The sequence below is a fragment of the Musca vetustissima genome, unplaced genomic scaffold, assembly GCF_032173495.1.
Source record: "Musca vetustissima isolate MV318-11 ecotype Yass unplaced genomic scaffold, APGP_CSIRO_Mvet_v1 utg2798, whole genome shotgun sequence".
NCBI lineage: Eukaryota > Metazoa > Arthropoda > Insecta > Diptera > Muscidae > Musca > Musca vetustissima.
In genome coordinates, this window is record NW_026883200.1 from 299,931 (window position 1) to 320,924 (window position 20,994).

At 33.4% G+C, this 20,994-nt stretch overlaps 1 protein-coding gene across 1 annotated transcript in view; it reads right to left on the reverse strand.

The window, feature by feature from the left end:
* LOC133330011 (ATP-binding cassette subfamily G member 4) overlaps positions 1-20,994 on the reverse strand; it is a 160,676-nt gene that overhangs the window by 111,169 nt on the left and 28,513 nt on the right. Inside the window, exons 2-8 of the mRNA XM_061538471.1 lie at positions 10,767-11,020; positions 9,538-9,655; positions 9,139-9,474; positions 8,839-9,077; positions 6,465-6,926; positions 6,140-6,396; positions 5,627-6,072 (exon numbers count right to left, since the gene is read on the reverse strand). Of these exons, the coding sequence (XP_061394455.1) occupies positions 5,644-6,072; positions 6,140-6,396; positions 6,465-6,926; positions 8,839-9,077; positions 9,139-9,474; positions 9,538-9,655; positions 10,767-11,004 (2,079 nt within the window). The 5' untranslated portion in view covers positions 11,005-11,020 and the 3' untranslated portion in view covers positions 5,627-5,643. The remainder of the gene's footprint in view (positions 1-5,626; positions 6,073-6,139; positions 6,397-6,464; positions 6,927-8,838; positions 9,078-9,138; positions 9,475-9,537; positions 9,656-10,766; positions 11,021-20,994) is intronic.

A 20,994-nucleotide genomic window follows, 5' to 3' on the forward strand; every position in this document is an offset into this window, starting at 1 on the left:
TTGAATTAAATTGGATCACATTTATATCTCCTCAGTAGCAACAAATCGATATAATTTTTGAGTATCAGACACACTTTGTATAATGTATATATTTTTTAGCGATGTTGTTTTTTCTAATATTGTCTGGACATTGCTTATAAATACCATATGTATTACGAAAGTTCTGGTTATAGATTTTTGAAATAATTGCAAGAAATCCAGAATAAATTGTTGTTTTGAAATTCACAAAAACTGGTTTGAGGTTTCTTATTTTTGCAGATACAACGCAATATCTTTGAATCAGCATTTCAATTGTACAGAAATGTGATTTCAATAGCGTAATTACCGATAATATTCAGAAAAAAATATCTTCGGTATTGTCTTGCACAAAATAATTAATTTACAAATCAGACTCCATGACGCCTAGAAATTATTTATGGCATTGCGTATTTGTATTGTTGTTAAATTTTATTATAAATTAAGAAGATAAACAAAACATAAATAAAAATTTAATTAGCGGACCAAAGTATTGATGGCCTACAGATATTTTCAAAAATAATATAAACACGTGTTATAAAAAGATCGTAGAAGTCTTTGATATAGAAGTAAATCTATTAAAGAGAAGTTAAAATGTTAAAGACAAAAACCAGTAAGGAAAGTAGTAAAGTCGGACTGGGCCGACTATATGATGCCCTTCTCCACTTTGGGTATATTCTACATATGTATCCTAACAGACGTCGCCTTTTCGGAGGAACATTGACATGAAATTGAGCAACCTTGAATCTGAATCTAACTCGATTTTCTCGAAACTTAACACACGAGCTAAGGTAGGGACAGATTTCCATCTCAAAGGCACGGAAATCCCCATGAACATGCAGAACACCATCAAGTGTAAATACAAATACAGGACAAAACACAAAAATTCTTTAAATACACTTGTCCTGAGCGAATAAATATATAAAAGAGGTTGTCAGAAATAATTCAACGTACAAAACATTCAATTATAGTAACTTCTGTACATTGTAAAAAATTGTGTATATTTGGGAGCTAAATCTATATCTGAACCGATTTTCAAGAAACTTAACATACGTAATTCTGGACTTTAGTCTGTATTCGGGACTTAATTCTGTATATCTGTTCGTGCAAATCGAAAGATATATAGGGACTTTGGAGCCCCGTTTACCTTAAATCGGACGAAAATATACATGGGTGGTATATATATATATATATATATATAGACGGACAGACGTACACAAAATCATGTTTTGGAGGTGTTTTTTTTTGGTCCCATGGAAAATATATAAATCAAGCTGGAGAATACTTTGGGAACCAATAAAAATATTTCGGATGATAAATATTAGTTTTCTCATTTCTAGGCTAGTAAAAAATATAATAGCCTTTTACAGATACATAGGTTGGAAATGCAATTGGTCGAAATAATAAGATTATACATACCATATTTGCATTATTTGTGTGCTAATGATAATAGAACACCACATAAGGATATGTAGATACAGGGTGAGATGAAAAAACTGCAACCAACTTCATACAGCTGTCATTTCTAAGCCACAAGTCCGACAGCTATTAAAAAAAATGATTATTTATGGAATGCAAGGGCGATAGTATGATTTCCTTATATTTGGCTGGAAAACGACAAGTGGCTATCGGTAGAGCACTCCTGCATTTAAATGTGAATAAATCTTTTGTGTCTCGTAGCATCGCTCGTTACCGTGATACTGATAACGTAGCCCGACGTCAAGGAAGTGGACGGAAGAAAACAGCAACATCAGTAGAAATGGTTGGAAAAGTAAAAAAGCAACTTGATCGAAACCCGCGTCGCAGTTGCCTAAAAATGGCTCGTGAGCTGAACATATCGGTAAAGCCGAACTTACACCGCAACAGAAATCAGGCGCCGGCCATGGTGATGGTGTGGGCCGCCATAAAACCGATGGTTGCTCTCCGCTCGTATTAATCGACCGTGGCATCAGAATAAATGCCGAATATTATCGCGAAAATATTCTGGAGTGTGTATAAAAGTCTTGGGCACACAAACATTTTGGCCGCAGACCTTGGACATTCCAACAGGGCTCAGCACCATCGCTCTCAGTACGTCCCACCCAAGTATGGTTACAAAATAAGGTTTCTCGCTTCCTTTCTAGAGCACAATGGCCACCTAAATCTCCGAATACCAATCCGTTGGACTATTGTGCCTGGTGTATTTTAGAAAGCAAGGTTGATATTAAAAGATACCAAAGGGTCGATCGCAGGGAATGGACCAAAATACCGCAGAGCAACATTCGGGCAGCGTGTGACGGTTTCATTGGCCATTTGAAGGCTATAATTCATGCCAAAGGTGACCAATTGCAACAAATCTCAACTTATTCTAAAATTTGATGATATTTCCGACATTTTATGATTTCATTCAATTAAATTTAAAAAAATGTAAAAATTATGGCGTTTGACTTTGTTGCAATTTTTTATCTCATCCTGTATATATTTCAGTATATCTCCAATATATGTCATTTAACATCAATAGAATATATATGGGATTAAAATCAATCATAATTCTTTCACAGTGTGTCAACTTTTCCGGATCGTGCCGTTAACTATTGAATATATACGGCATAATATGAAAAAATTTGTAATTTGTCAAACAAAAGTCGTGGTCTATTTGACACGCTTAATATTGGCCCTTCCCCTTGTACATTTTCGTGATGTTTGGGTCCTTAGCGTCTTTTGCCACAGCCGAACCTACAGGCACATTTCGTGACGATTGCTCCATAACTACGGCCCGTACATTGTTTACTAGTTATAGTAACATATACGGATACACATCGCCAGAGCAATTCTTCTAGACGATATACTAAAAGGTATCGTCCTCAATTTTCTCACCTTCATATATATCGGCAATATTGTCAATTTGTTAATATTCCATTTTTATACCCTTCACCACACTGTGGTACAGGATATTATGTCTTTGTGCATATGTTTGTAACAGGCAAACGGAAACGAGGTAGACACATGGGTCCTTATGAGAATATGCATATAATCACTTTCTGAGTTGATTTATGCATGTTCGTCCGTCCATCTGTTCATGTTAAATTGTAAACAAAGCGCAGGTCGCATTTATGATCCGAATTGATTATGATCTTCCGATTTACACGAAATTTGGCATAGCGTACTAAATAAGGTCGAGGATGATGTGTGCTAAGGTTCGTAAAAATCGGTTCACATTTAGATATAGCTCCCACATATATTTACGTCCGATTTAATGTATATGGAGTACCAAAGTTCCTGTATAGCTATCGATTTGCACGAAATTTGGCACAGCGAACTGAATTAAGTCTAGAATGATGTGTGAAAAGTTTCGTGGAAATCGGTTAAGATTTAAATATACATGCATACATACATAACTTCCATATATATTTCGAACGGGTGTCTGATTGACATTAAATTTTGAAGAGTGCGGCATGTATATAACGATCACATATTTAAGTTCGTTCAATTTCCCTCGAAGGAACATTGACATGAAACTGTTAGGAAACATATGTAGAATATACCCAATGTATGTGAATGCAAAATGTCTGAATAATAATATTTTTAAAAATATAATCGTGATAAATAATTCTGTAGAATTCCTCGATTGTGGCTTGAACAATTAATAGCTTCAAATAATATAAATGCATCATCCTATATATATATATATAAGTATAGAAATTTATATATAGAAAGTTTATTTATATGTTGAATAAGAACTGAGATATAGATCTCTAAACTAAAAGTGCCGAAGGTGCCCCAGTCTCCCCTACTTTGTTTACAATTTAACATGGCCTTTTAAGAGCTTTGGAAAAATATTATTTTAAAAATCCACGCCTTTTAAGAGCTTTGGAAAAATATTATTTTAAAAATCCACGCCTTTTAAGAGCTTTGGAAAAATATTCTTTTAAAAATCCACGCCTTTTAAGAGCTTTGAAAAAATATTCTTTTAAAAATCCACGCCTTTTAAGAGCTTTGGAAAAATATTATTTTAAAAATCCACGCCTTTTAAGAGCTTTGGAAAAATATTATTTTAAAAATCCACGCCTTTTAAGAGCTTTGGAAAAATATTATTTTAAAAATCCACGCCTTTTAAGAGCTTTGGAAAAATATTATTTTAAAAATCCACGCCTTTTAAGAGCTTTGGAAAAATATTATTTTAAAAATCCACGCTTTTAAGAGCTTTTAAAAATCCACGAGCTTTGGAAAAATATTATTTTAAAAATCCACGCCTTTTAAGAGCTTTGGAAAAATATTATTTTAAAAATCCACGCCTTTTAAGAGCTTTGGAAAAATATTATTTTAAAAATCCACGCCTTTTAAGAGCTTTGGAAAAATATTATTTTAAAAATCCACGCCTTTTAAGAGCTTTGGAAAAATATTATTTAAAAAAATGCACGCCTTTTAAGTGCTTTGGAAAAATATTATTTAAAAAAATCCACGCCTTTTAAGAGCTTTGGAAAAATATTATTTTAAAAATCCACGCCTTTTAAGAGCTTTGGAAAAATATTCTTTTAAAAATCCACGCCTTTTAAGAGCTTTGGAAAAATATTAGCTTTGGAAAAATAAAAATCCACGCCTTTTAAGAGCTTTGGAAAAATATTATTTTAAAAATCCACGCCTTTTAAGAGCTTTGGAAAAATATTATTTTAAAAATCCACGCCTTTTAAGAGCTTTGGAAAAATATTATTTTAAAAATCCACGCCTTTTAAGAGCATTGGAAAAATATTCTTTTAAAAATCCACGTATTTTAAGAGCTTTGAAAAAATATTCTTCTAAAAATTTACGTCTTTTAAGAGCTTTGGAAAAATATTCTTCCACGCCTTATAAGAGCTTCCAACAAATAGAAAACCCACATATTATAAGAGCCTTGAAAAAATATTCTTTAGAAAACCCACGCCTTAAAAGCATTGAACTGTTTTCTTTTAAAAATACACGCTTTATTGGGATGTAGAAAGAATATTCTTTTAATTCACGCCTTGTAGAAAAATATTCTTTACAAAATGTTCGGCTTTTTGTAAAAAATAAAGACAACTATAAAATAATTATTTTAATAATTATTTATTTTTTTTTCGTATTAAAAATATTTTTAATTTTTGTATTAAAAATATATATTTTTCTTTATATAACTAATATCACGTTGGCAAAATCGGCAACCTTGCGAAATTTGTTTTTAAATTCGTTGATACAATAAAAAAATCTACCCACACTAAGTTACCCAAAATACACATTCATACAAACATACTTAGTATAATTATAAAAAATAAGACTTACATCTAGGAAGCCTATGGGAAAATTGTCAGGACCCATTGAAAAATAAATGAGGATTCAAATAGATGCAAACATCGATAAGCCTTTAATGGGATTTTATAAGACTTCAATGGCCATCCAAGGCTCGGCTTCTTGAATTTAGTTTTTGCCACGCTTCATAAATCCATTTTCGATGTACATAAATTATCCTGTATATTTTTTTCAATATAACCTGATCCGTTTGTATGGTCTCAGGCTACAGATATTAATGCTTTCAATTTTCCCCTTAGACTTTTAAGCTATTACCACCCCAAGGCTACTTAAATCTAAACTTTGTACAGATTTTGTTCTTCAACACAACCTTCCTACTTCCCCTCCTCAATATTTATAGGTGGTGAAATTTAAATATTTCACCAAAATATGATTGACATATTGAAATATACGATTTGTGGCACCATTCGATGCGGACAAACGATCCTTGATTAGTACAAAGGCCAGCGAGGTACAAACGATATAATAGATCACCAAGAAAAATATCGAAGTCCAATAATTCAAATTGACATAACCTAAAATTTCACGCAAAAATTTGGCATTTTTAAAGGGGCAAAGCATTTCGGTGACGGGGCAAATTGTATCGGCACGATCATAGCCATATAGAGTCTCGACCAAGGCTTCCATGCTATGACGCAAATAACTGAAATTCATAATGAAACGCATAAACGGCGATATGTCACGGCCATAGCCAATGCCATAGCAGGACAATAGGATAAGGGGTACGGCAAGTACGGGGCCCATGAACATGGCGTTCTACAGAAGGAAGAAAATAAGTTATCTTTGATATTTCGATGGAAGATTTTGAGGGACATTAACTTACCACCAAACTCAATCGCGATGACACCAACATGCCCACACTATCCGAAATCTGGGCAGTCAGTATGGCCACCAGGAACAACATGGCAAAACGAAATAATTCCAAGGGTTGATTTGACATCAAATACACCATGGTTAAGTAGATGACGGCCAATAGGAACATATAGGGGAAGCGGGACGTGATCATGGCCAAATAATAGGAACTCAATTTGTACCATTGATTGAAATATTCACGCTTCAAGAGTTTCATTTCGGTGGGAACTAAAAAGGAAATACATATGAAAATCATTAAAAAATTAAAAAAAAAACGCAGATCCATCTCTACTCACATTGTGCCAGCACCGGCATCAGTGGCAAATATAGATACGCTATCACAATGGTAAAGGCAAAGCCGAAATTAAACAACGCCTTACTGGCATCATTGCCCACTCCGATATAGATCCCACCGACAATCAGGCCCAAAATAATATTCATATAGAATCGCAATTTTATATATGATTTATCACGCCACATTTTTGTCAGCATATGATAGAGGAGGATACGATATTGCAGCCACCATGAACAGTGGGATTTTAGTGAATTTTTATCAATTTCCATTTCAAATTCTTCCAATTCATTAAGTGATGAAGCTCCCGAGGATGCTCCCGATGTGGTGTTGGATGTTGTGGGTGATATTGACTTTAGCTCGTTGTATCGACCATTGGGCATCCAGCGATAGACATTACCATTATCCACGGCATTAACCATTTGTTTGTGATAATCACCATATTCGCGGCAGGCAACTTCGATGACTGGAATGATAAAGATAAAGGAAAAACAAAATAATGCAAAAATAATGCAAAAAAATAGACACCTCATATGGGCCTTGAAAAATTTATCTTTAAAAATCTACGCCTCATATAGACATTCAAAAATGTATCTTTAAAAATCTACGCCTCATATAGACATTCAAAAATGTATCTTTAAAAAATCTACGCCTCATATAGACATTGAAAAAAATATTCTTTAAAAAAACCTACACCATGTAAGAGCCTCGACAAAATCTACCCCTTGTTTAGGCTTTGAAAAATATTCTTTAAAAAATCTATGCCTTCTTTCGGCCTTGAAAAAATATTCTTAAAAAAATCCACGCCTCATATGGGCATTGAAAAAATATTCTTAAAAAAATCCACGCCTCATATGGGCCTTGAAAAAATATTCTTAAAAAAATCCACGCCTCATATGGGTCTTGAAAAAATATTCTTAAAAAAATCCACGCCTCATATGGGCCTTGAAAAAATATTCTTAAAAAAATCCACGCCTCATATGGGCCTTGAAAAAATATTCTTAAAAAAATCCACGCCTCATATGGGTCTTGAAAAAATATTCTTAAAAAAATCCACGCCTCATATGGGCCTTGAAAAAATATTCTTAAAAAAATCCACGCCTCATATGGGCCTTGAAAAAATATTCTTAAAAAAATCCACGCCTCATATGGGCCTTGAAAAAATATTCTTAAAAAAATCCACGCCTCATATGGGCCTTGAAAAAATATTCTTTAAAAAATCCACGCCTCATATGGGCCTTGGAATAATATTCATTAAAAAATCCACGCCTCATATGGGCATTGAAAAAATATTCATTAAAAAATCCAAGCCTCATATGGGCCTTGAAAAAATATTCATTAAAAAATCCAAGCCTCATGTGGGCCTTGAAAAAATATTCTTTAAAAAATCCACGCCTCATATGGGCATTGAAAAAATATTCTTTAAAAAATCCACGCCTCACATGGGCATTGAAAAAATAATCTTTAAAAAATCCACGCCTCATATAGGCCTTGAAAAAATATTCGTTTAAAAAATCCACGCCTTATATTAGGCCTTGAAAAAATATCCACGCCTTGGCCTTGAAAAAATATCCACGCCTTGGCCTTGAAAAAATATCCACGCCTTGGCCTTGAAAAAATATCCACGCCTTGGCCTTGAAAAAATATTCGTTTAAAAAATCCACGCCTTGGCCTTGAAAAAATATTCGTTTAAAAAATCCACGCCTTAGCCTTGAAAAAATATTCGTTTAAAAAATCCACGCCTTGGCCTTGAAAAAATATTCGTTTAAAAAATCCACGCCTTGGCCTTGAAAAAATATTCGTTTAAAAAATCCATACCTTGGCCTTGAAAAAAATATTCGTTTAAAAAATTCATGCCTTATTGGCGACATATGGGTTAAACATAAAACAGCTATAAATTAGAGCATACTTTTAGGAGTTTCTTTGTAAATAGTCCTTAATCATTTTCGATTTGAGTTTTCATTAATGAATACATTTCTCAAATGAACAAACAATAATTTATTTGAATTGCTTTCAGTATATACAAGGGGCCCGCCCATTTCTTGACCTTGAGATTCTAAATATATGACATCGGGTACCAACCATAACCTATCTCATTTTTTCAATGAATTAAAAAAATAATAACCCAGTTAACAAAACGATCACTTAATATTGTAATTATAGGGTAAAACTTTATAACTGAACGACCTACTAATATTAGTAGAACAGCAGTAACAAACCGATACCCTTAATTATCGTCTATTAAATAGGACTGAATTGAAAATATCGTAAAATATTAAAATCTCAATAATAACCATGTGAATTAATTTGACAAGCTAAGTGATAATTAAATTAATTATCACAATATATACTTAACAAACAAATATTTTAATACTTACAAAAATCAGCTGGATTATAGGTTAGGGGACAGGACAGCCCAATTTCCTTTAAATATGGAACAATGTTGCCCACACTACCCTGATAGACACACTGGCCCTCAGCCAGTACATAAACCTTATCAAACTTTTGAAACAATTTGGCAGGTGGTGTGTGTATGGAACATATAATGGTGCGTCCAGAATGGGCTAGGCGACGCAACAGGGAGACACACTGGGAACTGGAGAGATCATCTAGGCCTCTGAAAAAATAGAAAATTTCAATTTCATATTCCTCAAAATGATCTTCAAAGAGGCACCTACGTCGTTGGCTCATCGAGAAATAAAACCGGTGGATTATTCACCAATTCCATGGCAACACACAGGCGTTTGCGCTCTCCACCCGACAAACGACCCGCCACTGTATTAGCTGTCTTTTCCAGTCGCAACATATTTAAAATTTCTTCAATAACTTCCAGCTTCTGTGTTTGGTTTAAATCATTCCCCAATTTTAAGTTGGCCGCCAACATCATTGCCTCCATAACGGTGAAATATGGATCCACAATATCATTTTGCATTATATAGCGGGACATTTTGCGAAATAATCTAGGATCTCGGGGATTGCGGTTAATGTTGATGTAACCGGAATAATTGGAAATTCTGGAAAAAAAATTAATATCAATATATTCAAGAGGATCTTTGGTATACTTAATAGCTACTTACCCAAATCCTGCTAATAAATTAAGTAACGTTGTTTTACCGGCTCCAGAAGGACCCATAATGGCTGTCAGCTCGTGGGACTTGAATTCGCCGCTGATGTTGTTTAGGATTTTCTTTTTTCCTATAAAAACAAAAACCAAATACAATTTTTTAGAAATATTTCTTCAAGACCTAAACAATGCGTGGATTTTTTAAAGAATATTTTTTTCAAGGCCAAAACAAGAATAATTTTTCGAGGCCTATATGAGGCGTGGATTTTTTAAAGAATATTTTTTCAAGGCCTATATGAGGCGTGGATTTTTTAAAGAATATTTTTTCAAGGCCTATGTGAGAATGGATTTTTTAAAGAATATTTTCAAGGCTTTCAAGGCGTGGATTTTTTAAAGAATATTTTTTCAAGGCTTAAACAAGGCGTGGATTTTTTAAAGAATATTTTTTCAAGGCCAAGAAGTGGATTTTTTAAAGAATATTTTTTCAAGTCCAAGAAGTGGATTTTTTAAAGAATATCTTTTCAAGGCTTAAACAAGGCGTGGATTTTTTAAAGAATATTTTTTCAAGGCTTAAACAAGGCGTGGATTTTTTAAAGAATATTTTTTCAAGGCTTAAACAAGGCGTGGATTTTTTTAAGAATATTTTTTCAAGGCCAAGAAGTGGATTTTTTAAAGAATATTTTTTCAAGGCTTAAACAAGGCGTGGATTTTTTAAAGAATATTTTTTCAAGGCCTAAACAAGGCGTGGATTTTTTAAAGAATATTTTTTTAAGGCCTATATGAGGCGTGGATTTTTTAAAGAATATTTTTTCAAGGCCTATATGAGGCGTGGATTTTTTAAAGAATATTTTTTCAAGGCCTATATGAGGCGTGGATTTTTTAAAGAATATTTTTTCAAGGCCTATAGGAGGCGTGGATTTTTTTTAAAAATATTTTTTCAAGGCCTATATGAGGCGAGGATTTTTTAAAGAATATTTTTTCAAGGCCTATATGAGGCGTGGATTTTTTAAAGAAAAAGATTTTTTTAAGGTCCTACAAGGCGTGAATTTTTTAAAGATTAGTTTTTCAAGGCCTATAAAAGGCGTGGATTTTTTAAAGATTAGTTTTTCAAGGCCTATAAAAGGCGTGGATTTTTTAAAGATTAGTTTTTCAAGGCCTATAAAAGACGTGGATTTTTTAAAGATTATTTTTTCAAGGCCTATAAAAGACGTGGATTTTTTAAAGAATAATTGTTTAACTCACCCTGATTTGGATCCGAAACACTGTACGTTAAATCACGAAACTGTAAATTGACCGCTGGCCATCGTGGTAGATATTTCAAACCATTACTGGTGCTGCATGTTGAAATCCCATCGTCCGATGTTACAGGCAAGTCCACACTGATGGCATTGATGTCGGTGCTGTAATTAAGCGATGTGCCACTCTGCGACTTGTAACTCTCATCCATTGAGTAAGTGCAACCAATGTCTGTGGAATCCATTGTTGCAACGTGCTTGCTGTGTGTGCCTTATTCGATGCAGTAAAAATACGTCTTTCAAGTTGTCGGCAGCTGCGATGTTGTAAGTTTGAGTTGCGGCTAGCGCTGTTTGTAATGCGCTCTTGGCCGGCTAGTTGTGGCTAATGGTTGCAAGTTTATTGTCGACTAAATGGAACAAAGAAAAAAATGCGGTGCTGGCCGGAGACGTTGTTGTCGGCAATGTTGTTGTGCTTCTAGCATCAGAAATTTCTCAAGTCCAAGTTGTAAACGTCTATTGTGTTTGTTGTAGTTCCTTACAATTACAAATATTTCTCGTGTGACTTTATTGCATTTTGTTTTGAATTGTAAAAAAGTATTATTGTTATGTTGTTGTAGTTCTCTCTACAAATGGTTGTCAGTCTTCTATCATGCTAAAAACGAATGTTGACTGCTGCCGGTCAGGTATCTCCAATCGACGTTATTTAGAAAAAAAAAAAATAATGAGAAATTATCTAAAAATGAGACAGACAATAAAGAATAGAAACAACAACAATTAGAATGGCAATATATTATAATTAGAAGTTATTGTGAAAATTATTGATCGATGGATAAATTGGATGGATGCTAGGGGTTTGTGTAAAATTATAATTATACAAAAGAAAAAAAATGATGAGGTGCTGATTTCAATATATAAAACACTGTTCGACAGTTGCGACTGCAGATTGATTGATGGACCTTTCAAAATAGAAATTTTATTTCGATCAAATGTCAAGGTGAGACATTGTAATTTATTTAGATGGAAAAAATTGAACATGCTAAGGCATGGAACTTTTAAAGAATATTTCTCCAAGGCCTAATAAGGCCGGAATTTTTTAAAGAATATTTCTTCAAGGCCTTATAAAGCAAGAATTTTTTAAGGTCTACAGATGGGTGGATATTTTAAAATAATTTTTTTCAAAGCCTACAGATGCGTAGATTTTTTAAAATATTTTTGTTAAGGTCCTCAGACGTGGATTCTTTTAAAATAAGTTTTTTAACGGCTATATAACAAGTCGATTTTTGAAAATAATTTTTTCAAGGTCTTCAGAGACGTGGATGTTTTAAAAAAATTTTTTCAAGGTCTATAGAGGCGTGGATTTTTTAAAACAAATGTTTACAAGCTCTATGGGGGCGTGGATTTTTTAAAATAAATGTTTTCAAGGTCTATAGAGGCGTGGATTTTTTAAAATAATTTGTTTAAGGTTTCCAAAGGCGAGGATCTTTTAAAGAATATTTTTTTCTAGAGCCAAAACAGTCCTAGATTTTTTAAAGAATATTTTCTCAAGTGCCAAAACAGTCGTGGATTTTTTAAAGAATATTTTTCCTGGTGCCAACACAAGCGTGTATTTTTTACAACATTTTTTTCTGGGGCCAACGGAGGCGTGGATTTTTTAAAGAATATTTTTTCTAGGACTAAAACAGGCTTGGGTTTTTAAGGAATATTTTTCTAGGGTCAACACAGGCGTGTATTTTTTAAAGAGTATTTTTTTAGGACTTAAACAGACGTGGGTTTCTTTAAGAAAATTATTACTAGGACTAAAACAGGCGTGGTTATATTAAAGAATATTTTTTGAAGGGCGTGGTTATATTAAAGAATATTTTTTAAAGGGCGTGGTTATATTGAAGAATATTTTTTCAAGGGCGTGGTTATATTAAAGAATATTTTTTGAAGGGCCTGGTTATATTAAAGAATATTTTTTGAAGGACCTGGTTATATTAAAGAATATTTTTTAAAGGGCGTGGTTATATTGAAGAATATTTTTCATGGGTGTGGATTTTTTAAAGAATATTTTTTCAAGGGTGTGGATTTTTTAAGGAATATGTTTTCAAGGGCGTGGTTGTAGTAAAGAATACTTTTTCAAGGGCGTGGTTATATTAAAAAGCATTTGTTCAAGGGCGTGGTTATATTAAAGAATATTTTTTCAAAGGGGTGGTTATATTAAATAATATTTTTTCAAGGGCGTGGTTATATTAAAGAATACATTTTCAAGGGCGTGGTTATAGTAAAGAATATATTTTCAAGGGCGTGGTTATAGTAAAGAATATTTTTCAAGGGCGTGGTTATATTAAAGAATATTTTTTCAATGGCGTGGTTATATTAAAGAATATTTTTTCAAGGGCGTGGTTATATTAAAGAATATATTTTCAAGAGCGTGATAAATACTATTTTTTCAAGGGCGTGGTTATATTGAAGACTTTATAAGGGGTTTTTAGACGAACATTTTTTGAAGACTTTATAAGGGGTTTTTAGACGAACATTTTTTGAAGACTTTATAAGGAATTGATAGTTCAGATGAATACTTTTTGAAGACTTTATAAGGAATTGATAGTTTAGATGAATATTTTTTCAAGCCTTTTTTAAGACGTTGTTTTAAAGAATGTGTGTTTCAAGGGTCAAGGTGTATTTTTTAAGGTCAATCAAGGCTTGTAGTCTTTAAACAATATTTTTTAGGATCTATCCAAGACGCGTACTTTGTAAAGAAAATGTTTTCAAGGGCTATCCAAGTCCTGTATTTAAAAAAAAATAATAATAATTTTTTCAATGCTTATAAAAGGCGTGTATTTTTTTAACGAATATTATTTCAAGTGTAAACATGTGTTTAGTAGTGACCGGAAAAATAAACACGTGAAATAATATTTTGAAATAAAACTGTTTATATTAGAATTTAATTGCAAGTTTTCTGAATAAGTTGTGATAGATGCTGACAGTAATTTTCGAACTAATGGGAATTGCTAATTATTTTACAGCAGCCCTTTGTAAATCTAAAATGTAAATCGCTGTACTTAAATAATGCAATAAAATAATAGTAGCCACAACAATTGACTGCCTTTCTATATTCAGATAAAACTAATTAAATACATATTGAAACCAATTAAACATTATTCGTAGTGAATGTTCGTTACCATTTTAACAAATATTCTTTAAAAAGCCTATATTCGTTCAAAAAAAAAAAAAAAAATTGTTTCAAAATCCACGCCTATAGCTCAGTTTATCCTTGAAGAAATATTGTTTCAAAATCCACGCCTATAGCTCAGTTTATCCTTGAAGAAATATTGTTTCAAAATCCACGCCTATAGCTCAGTTTATCCTTGAAGAAATATTGTTTCAAAATCCACGCCTATAGCTCAGTTTATCCTTGAAGAAATATTGTTTCAAAATCCAGCCCTAATCCTTGAAGAATCCTTGAAGGACTTTGGCCCTTATAATCCTTGAAGACATATTCAAGTCGCATGTGTTTCTAATAATCCTTAAAATGGCTATTATAATTCTATAAGAAATATTCTAAACGTGTTTTAAATATAATAAAAATATTAACACTTCAATTGTTCCATTGTGGGACGTGGGGGGTCCCCTTAAATATAATAAAAATATTAACACTTCAATTGTTCCATTCTGGGACGTTCAAGGCACGAGTTTCCATCGAATTTCACCTAACATCCAACACAATCCTAGTATTTTTTATAAATTATATATATTTTTTGCTCATTATTATCTAGTAATTATTTGCCATAATCGACTATTTTAACAAATATGGCTCTATTAATGAATAATTAATTATTTGTCCCTTTTATGATTCATTGATTCTGCTGCGAATCTAGCCAATTTGTTTGAGTCAATTTGAGAATATAACTCATATTTTGTTGTTATTGTAATGACGTGTAAATTCATAAGCTGTAAAATGTAAAGTGATCGGACAAAGGTTAGATTGTCATATGGCGGAATGCATGTTAATGATCGTTACGAACAATGAATGTTACTAACAATCGGTTTGATGCAGTTTGAGGGGAGAGTGGGCGGTTGTTTTCGAATCGCAGCTATGTGACTCAGAAAATGTGGCTATAAAAAAACAGTAAGGAAAGTAGTAAAGTCGGACTTAGCCGACTATATGATACCCTTCATCACTTTGTGTATATTGTACATATGTATCCTTACAATTGTATGTCAATGTTCCCTCGAAAGTACGGTATGCCAAATTTCGTGCAAATCAAAAACCATATTTGGACTTTGGTGCACCATTTACATTAAATCCGACGAAATATATGAAGGGCTTTATCTAAATCTGAACCGATTTTCACGAAACCTAGCACACATCATTTCGATTTTCACGAAACATAGCACACATTATTCTAGACTCAATTCGGACGAAAATATATATGGGAGCTCTATATAAATCTGAACCGATTTTTACGAAACTTAACACACATCATTCAAGACTTAGTTCAGTACGCTGTGCCAAATTTTGTGCAAATCGCAAGATAAATAGGGACTTTGGTGCACCATTTGTCTTAAATCGGACTATTATATATGGGAGCTATATTTAAATCTGAACCGATTTTCATGAAACTTAGCACGCATCATTCTAGGCTTAATTCAGTACGCTGTGCCAAATTTTGTGCAAATCGAAGATATTTAGGGAATTTGGTGCACCATTTACCTTAAATCGGAAGAAAATATATATGGGAGCAATATCTAAATCTGAACCGATTTTCATGATACTTAACACACATCATTCAAGGCTTAGTTCAGTACGATGTGCCAAATTTCGTGCAAATCGAAAGATATTTATTGACTTTGGTGCGTCATTTCTCTTAAATCGGACGAAAATATATATGGGAGCTATATCAAAATCTGAACCGATTTTCATGATACTTAGCACACATCATTCAAGACTGAATTCAGTACACTGTGCCAATTTTCGTGCAATTCACAAGATAAATAGGGACTTTGGTGCACCATTTGTCATAAATCGGACTAATATATATGGGAGCCAGGGACGTAAGCAGGGGGCGGCCCGGGGGGCCCGGGAAATGATTTTTTTTCACAGTAAATTTTAGTTTCCAACAGCGAATTTTTTCATTTTGTACTACCGGGCCCCTCCCGAAATGAAATCCTGTTTACGTTGCTGATAGGAGCTATATTTAAATCTGAACCAATTTTCACGAAACTTAGCACACATCTATCGAGGCTCAATTTAGTACGCTGTGCCAAATTTCGTCCAAATCGGCAGATATTTATGGACTTTGGTGCGCCATTTCCCTTAAATCGGACGAAAATATATATGGGAGTTATATCGAAATCTGAATCGATTTTTCCCAGTTTCAGTAAGGTTCGTCCTTGGGCCAAATAAATGAAATGTGCCAAATTTAACGTGGACAGACAGACAGATTGACGGACGGACCTGCATAAATCGACTCAGAAAGTGATTTTACGCATTTTCCCATAAAATTTATAATTTAAAACCCAAAGCACAAAAAACCCCTTATAAAAATGTCCTCATTATACCCTCATCCTTATGGCTAATGAAGGTATATACACTTTGATACGGTGTATCAAATATTGGTTTTATACCAAATGTGTCATTGGACCAAATCCGTTTTAGAAAATTTGGAATCGATTTACACATGTCCGTCCGTTGTCAGTCTGTTTGTCTGTCTGTCGGGCTGGTGCGCACCATAACTCTATAAGGGAATAATCGATTTCATCCAAACTTTGCACATTAAGATGTGTTTCTTCCAAACTTAGTTTATGTTCGAGAATTTGGAATATCGGTTCACTCCTTCTGGTACATACCCTACAAAATGGTCAGAATTGTGATAAAAATTAATTTTATAATAACATGCAAACAGACTATGCGATTTTAACGAAACTTTGTACAAAATATTATCTCTACCAAGCTTAGATCTAGTAGGAAGATGGGACGCATTGGTCCTCTCCTTCTGGTACCTCCCCCACAAAAGGTCAAACTTTTTCAATATTTGTAAATAGAGGTGAATGAAATGTCCGAATTGAACCAAACTTTGCAATACCTGTTATCTTTACCAAGTCTAGATGAAGTCCGAAGATGGGACCCATTGGTCTGCTCCTTCTGGTATCTCCCACACAAACGGTCAACATCCTCCACAAACCATAGGGTGAGAGATCCATAAAAATATTCTTTAAAGCCCCACATTTAAGCTTAGAAAATCATTGAAAAATATTGACTCACTAAAGGCTTCAAGAGTCCTTCAAAAATTGTCGTTAAAAATATCCACTTATAGCTCATAGTGTCCCTCAAAAAATATTGTTTAAGAATCCGTGATTTGGGCTCAAATTGCCCATTAAAAATAATTTTTCTAAATCCACGCTTATGGCTCAGATTATTCTTTAAAAATATTTTATAATAATCCACACTCATTGATCAGAGTGACTTTTAAAAATATTATTAAAAAATCAGTCTTCTATAATCCCTGAAAAATATTTATTTGGCAAAATCCAATTGCACAGCTCAGAGTGCCCTTCAAACAAAAATGTCATTAAAAGTCCCCTTTGATATCTCTGAACACCCTTCAAAAATATTATTTTGAGATCTACGCTTATAGTTATAAGTGTTCCTTAAAATGTGATCATTAAAAAATTCACGCTTATGGCTCAGAGTGTCCCACAAAACATATGCCTTAAAAAATTATACTTAAAGCTCAAAGTGTCCTTCAAAAAATATTCGTTAAAAGTCCGCACATAGACATCAGAGAATTCTTCAATAAATATTATTTTTAAATCCAAGCTTATAACTAGGAGTGTTCTTCCGAAGTTATTCTTTAACAAATCCACGCTTAAAAATCCTGCTTGTAAAAATACATTGTTAAAACCTGGACTATGGCTTTGTCGTTTTTCTAAATATCGCTCGCTTTTAGTTCATATACTTCTTTAAAAAATCCCGCTTATATTTCGTATACATAGTTCTTGAAATAAACCATTCAAGAAACTTTGAACCGCACAAAGGTGGATAGCGTTGTCAATATAAAATTCTATTAAATTTCACAATACTACTTATTTCTGATTATCAATTTTTACACTACATCCCTTGTGTTTGATTTTCGCATTTACATAATTCCAGTGAACCTTTGTCCGCGACCATGTTTCTGCAATTCATGAACACGTCATTGAAACAAAGTGTTTTATGAATTATAATAATCATTAACTGAATCAGTGGAACTCATTGTATATTTTTAATTTAATTAAATATTAAAATATGCAATTAAAAATATCGCATATTTTTTTCTAATTCACATTTTTCCAACAAATCGTAGACGTTTTAAAGAATATTTGGTTTTCAAATAGCAATAAAGTATGTATATTAAATTTAAATTCTCAGGCGCACATAATATAATATCTTTCCAATAAGGAGTGCCTTTTTTAAAAATATTTTCTCAGGGTCTAGAATAAGGCGTGGATTTTTAAAAATATTTTTTGGTGGACTCCAATAAGGCATGTATTTTTATACCCTACACAACTATGTTGTCAGGGTATTATAGCTTTGTGCTGCCCCAAGAGTTTCTAACGCCGCGGAATATTGGTCCTAGACCCACCTTTAAGTGGGTCATATCTCGACTAGCTGATTCGATCTAGACATGTTATTATAATTTGTAAACACGATACAGGCCACAGTTATGGAACAATCTTCACAAAATTTTGCATCTATGATGGGTTCTGCCCAATGAAGACTCCTATTGTTTTTGGTAAAGATGGTTAATATTTAGGGGACAAAATGGACCAAATACTTAATTTTTGTTGTTTTTTCTGGTCGCAATTATGGCCCAAACATCGGGATTTATTTCATGGAGAAGAAGATCGGTCAATATTTAGTGGGTCAAATGGACCCTTACTTTTGTGTGAAAAATTACAAAATTTGTATTATACAGCGCATATATTTACCCCTGAAGGACAAAGACCCGAGAAGTTGATAGTATATCCAAGAGGAGTGATTGACCATTAAATTGATACCAAATATATTGTCGTATGTACTCGGATGTGGGAGTTACATTTAAATATTTGCAAGTGCTTACGTATTCTTGTATTATTTAGTAACCCATTACCACACTAGAGGGCGAAAATATAGCGCTGATCGCTTTGACATTTTCCATGAGGATCCACGTATGGTCAAGGACAATAATCAATGAAGATCAGATAATAATATTGGGATGAAGTGAAGCTTAATTTTTAATGTTTTTTCGAATCGATTACCTCAAGACGGTCAATAGGGTGCAAATATCGCAAAATATTGCCCAAGCTCAGAATGTAGAACCACAGAAAGTTAAATTTTCGTGGAAGTTGTGTAGGGTATCATATGGTGGTGTAGGGTATCATATGGCACAGCTCCAGAGGCCGCAATATTGCCCAAACATTTTATTTGGCCCAAGGACGAACCCTATTGAAATTGGAAAAACGGTTCAGATTTAGATATAGCTCCCATATTTATTGTTTCCCCATCTAAGGTAAATGGTGTAGCAAAGTTCCTATTTACTTTTCAATTTGCAAGAAATTTGGCATAGCGTACTGAATTGAGTATAGAATGATGTGTGTAATGTTTCCTGAAAATCGGTATAGTTCCCATATAAATTTTCGTATGATTTTAGGTAAATAGTGCAACAAAGTCTCTTTATATCCATCGATTTGCACGAAATCGGTTCAGATTTTGATATAGCTCCCATATAAACTTTTGTCCGATTTTATGTAAATGGTACATCAGAGTCCCTACATAACTTTCGATTTGCACAAAATTTGGCATAGCATACTGAATTGAGTCTGGAAAAATGAGTGTTAAGTTTCGAGAAAATCGGTTAAGATTTAGATATAGCTCCCATATATATGGCGCACCAAAAAAGCGTACTGATTTAAGCCTAGAATGATGTGTGCTAAGTATCGTGAAAATCGGTTCAGATTTAGATATAGCTCCCATATATATTTTCATCCGATTTAAGGTAAATGGGGCACCATTCTAGAGTACTGAAGTACGTCTAGAATGATGTGTGCTATGTTTCGTGAAAATCGGTTCAGATGTAGATATAGCTTTCATATACATTTTCGTCCGATTTAAGGTAAATGGTGTACCAAAGTCTCTATATATCTTACTATTTACACGAAATTTGGCATAGCGTACTGAATTAAGCCTAGAATAATGAGTGGTAAGTTTCGGGAAAATCGGTTCAGATTTAGCTATAGCTCCCACATATATTTTCGCCCGATTTAATGTAAATGGTGTACCAAAGTTCCTATATATTTTCCGATTTGGACGAAATTTTGCATAGCGTACTGAATTAAGTCTAGAACGATTCGTGTTAAATATCGTTAAAAACTGTTCAGATTTAGATATAGCTCCCATATATATTTTCGTCCGATTTTAGGTAAATAGTGCAACAAAGTCCCTATATATACTTCGATTTGCACGAAATTTGGTATGGCGTACTGAAGTGAATCCGGAACGATGTGTGTTAAATTTCGTGAAAATATGTTCAGATTTAGATATCGATCCCATATATATTTTCGTCCGATTTTAGGTAAATAGTGCAACAAAGTCCATATATATTCTTCGATTTGCACGAAATTTGGTATGGCGTACTGAATTAAGTCTAGAATGATGAGTGCCAAATTGCGGAAAATTCGGTTCGGATTTTGATGTAGCTCCCATATATACATATATATTCGTCCGATTTTACATAAGTGGTGCACCAAACTCCTAATGTTTGTCCGATTAACACGACATTTTGTGCACAACGTATCGAATTGAGACTTAAATGACGTTATTGCATTTTATTGAAATTGGTTGCGGATGCAGCCATAGCTTCCATATGTATTTCTAACGAGTGTCTCATTGAAATTAAATTTTTAACACCAATAGCGTGTATCAATTTTGCTATAAATCGTTTTCTATAAATTTGTCCAATGGTCTAAATCTGCCCGAATGAAATTAAATTTACCATAGGTTGCAGAAAGACATGTTTCATCGAGGGAACATTGACATGCAATTGTACGGATGCATATGTAGAATATACCCAAAATGGTGAAGGCACCGTCCGACTTTACTACTTTCCTTACTGGTTTCAATTGGTTCAAATATCTATCTAGATAGCAAATTTAATTTCGCCCGATACCACCTCAATGGTCCTCCAAAGAGTTATGTCTGTTCTATCTACAGAATATTGTATATATTAACATCT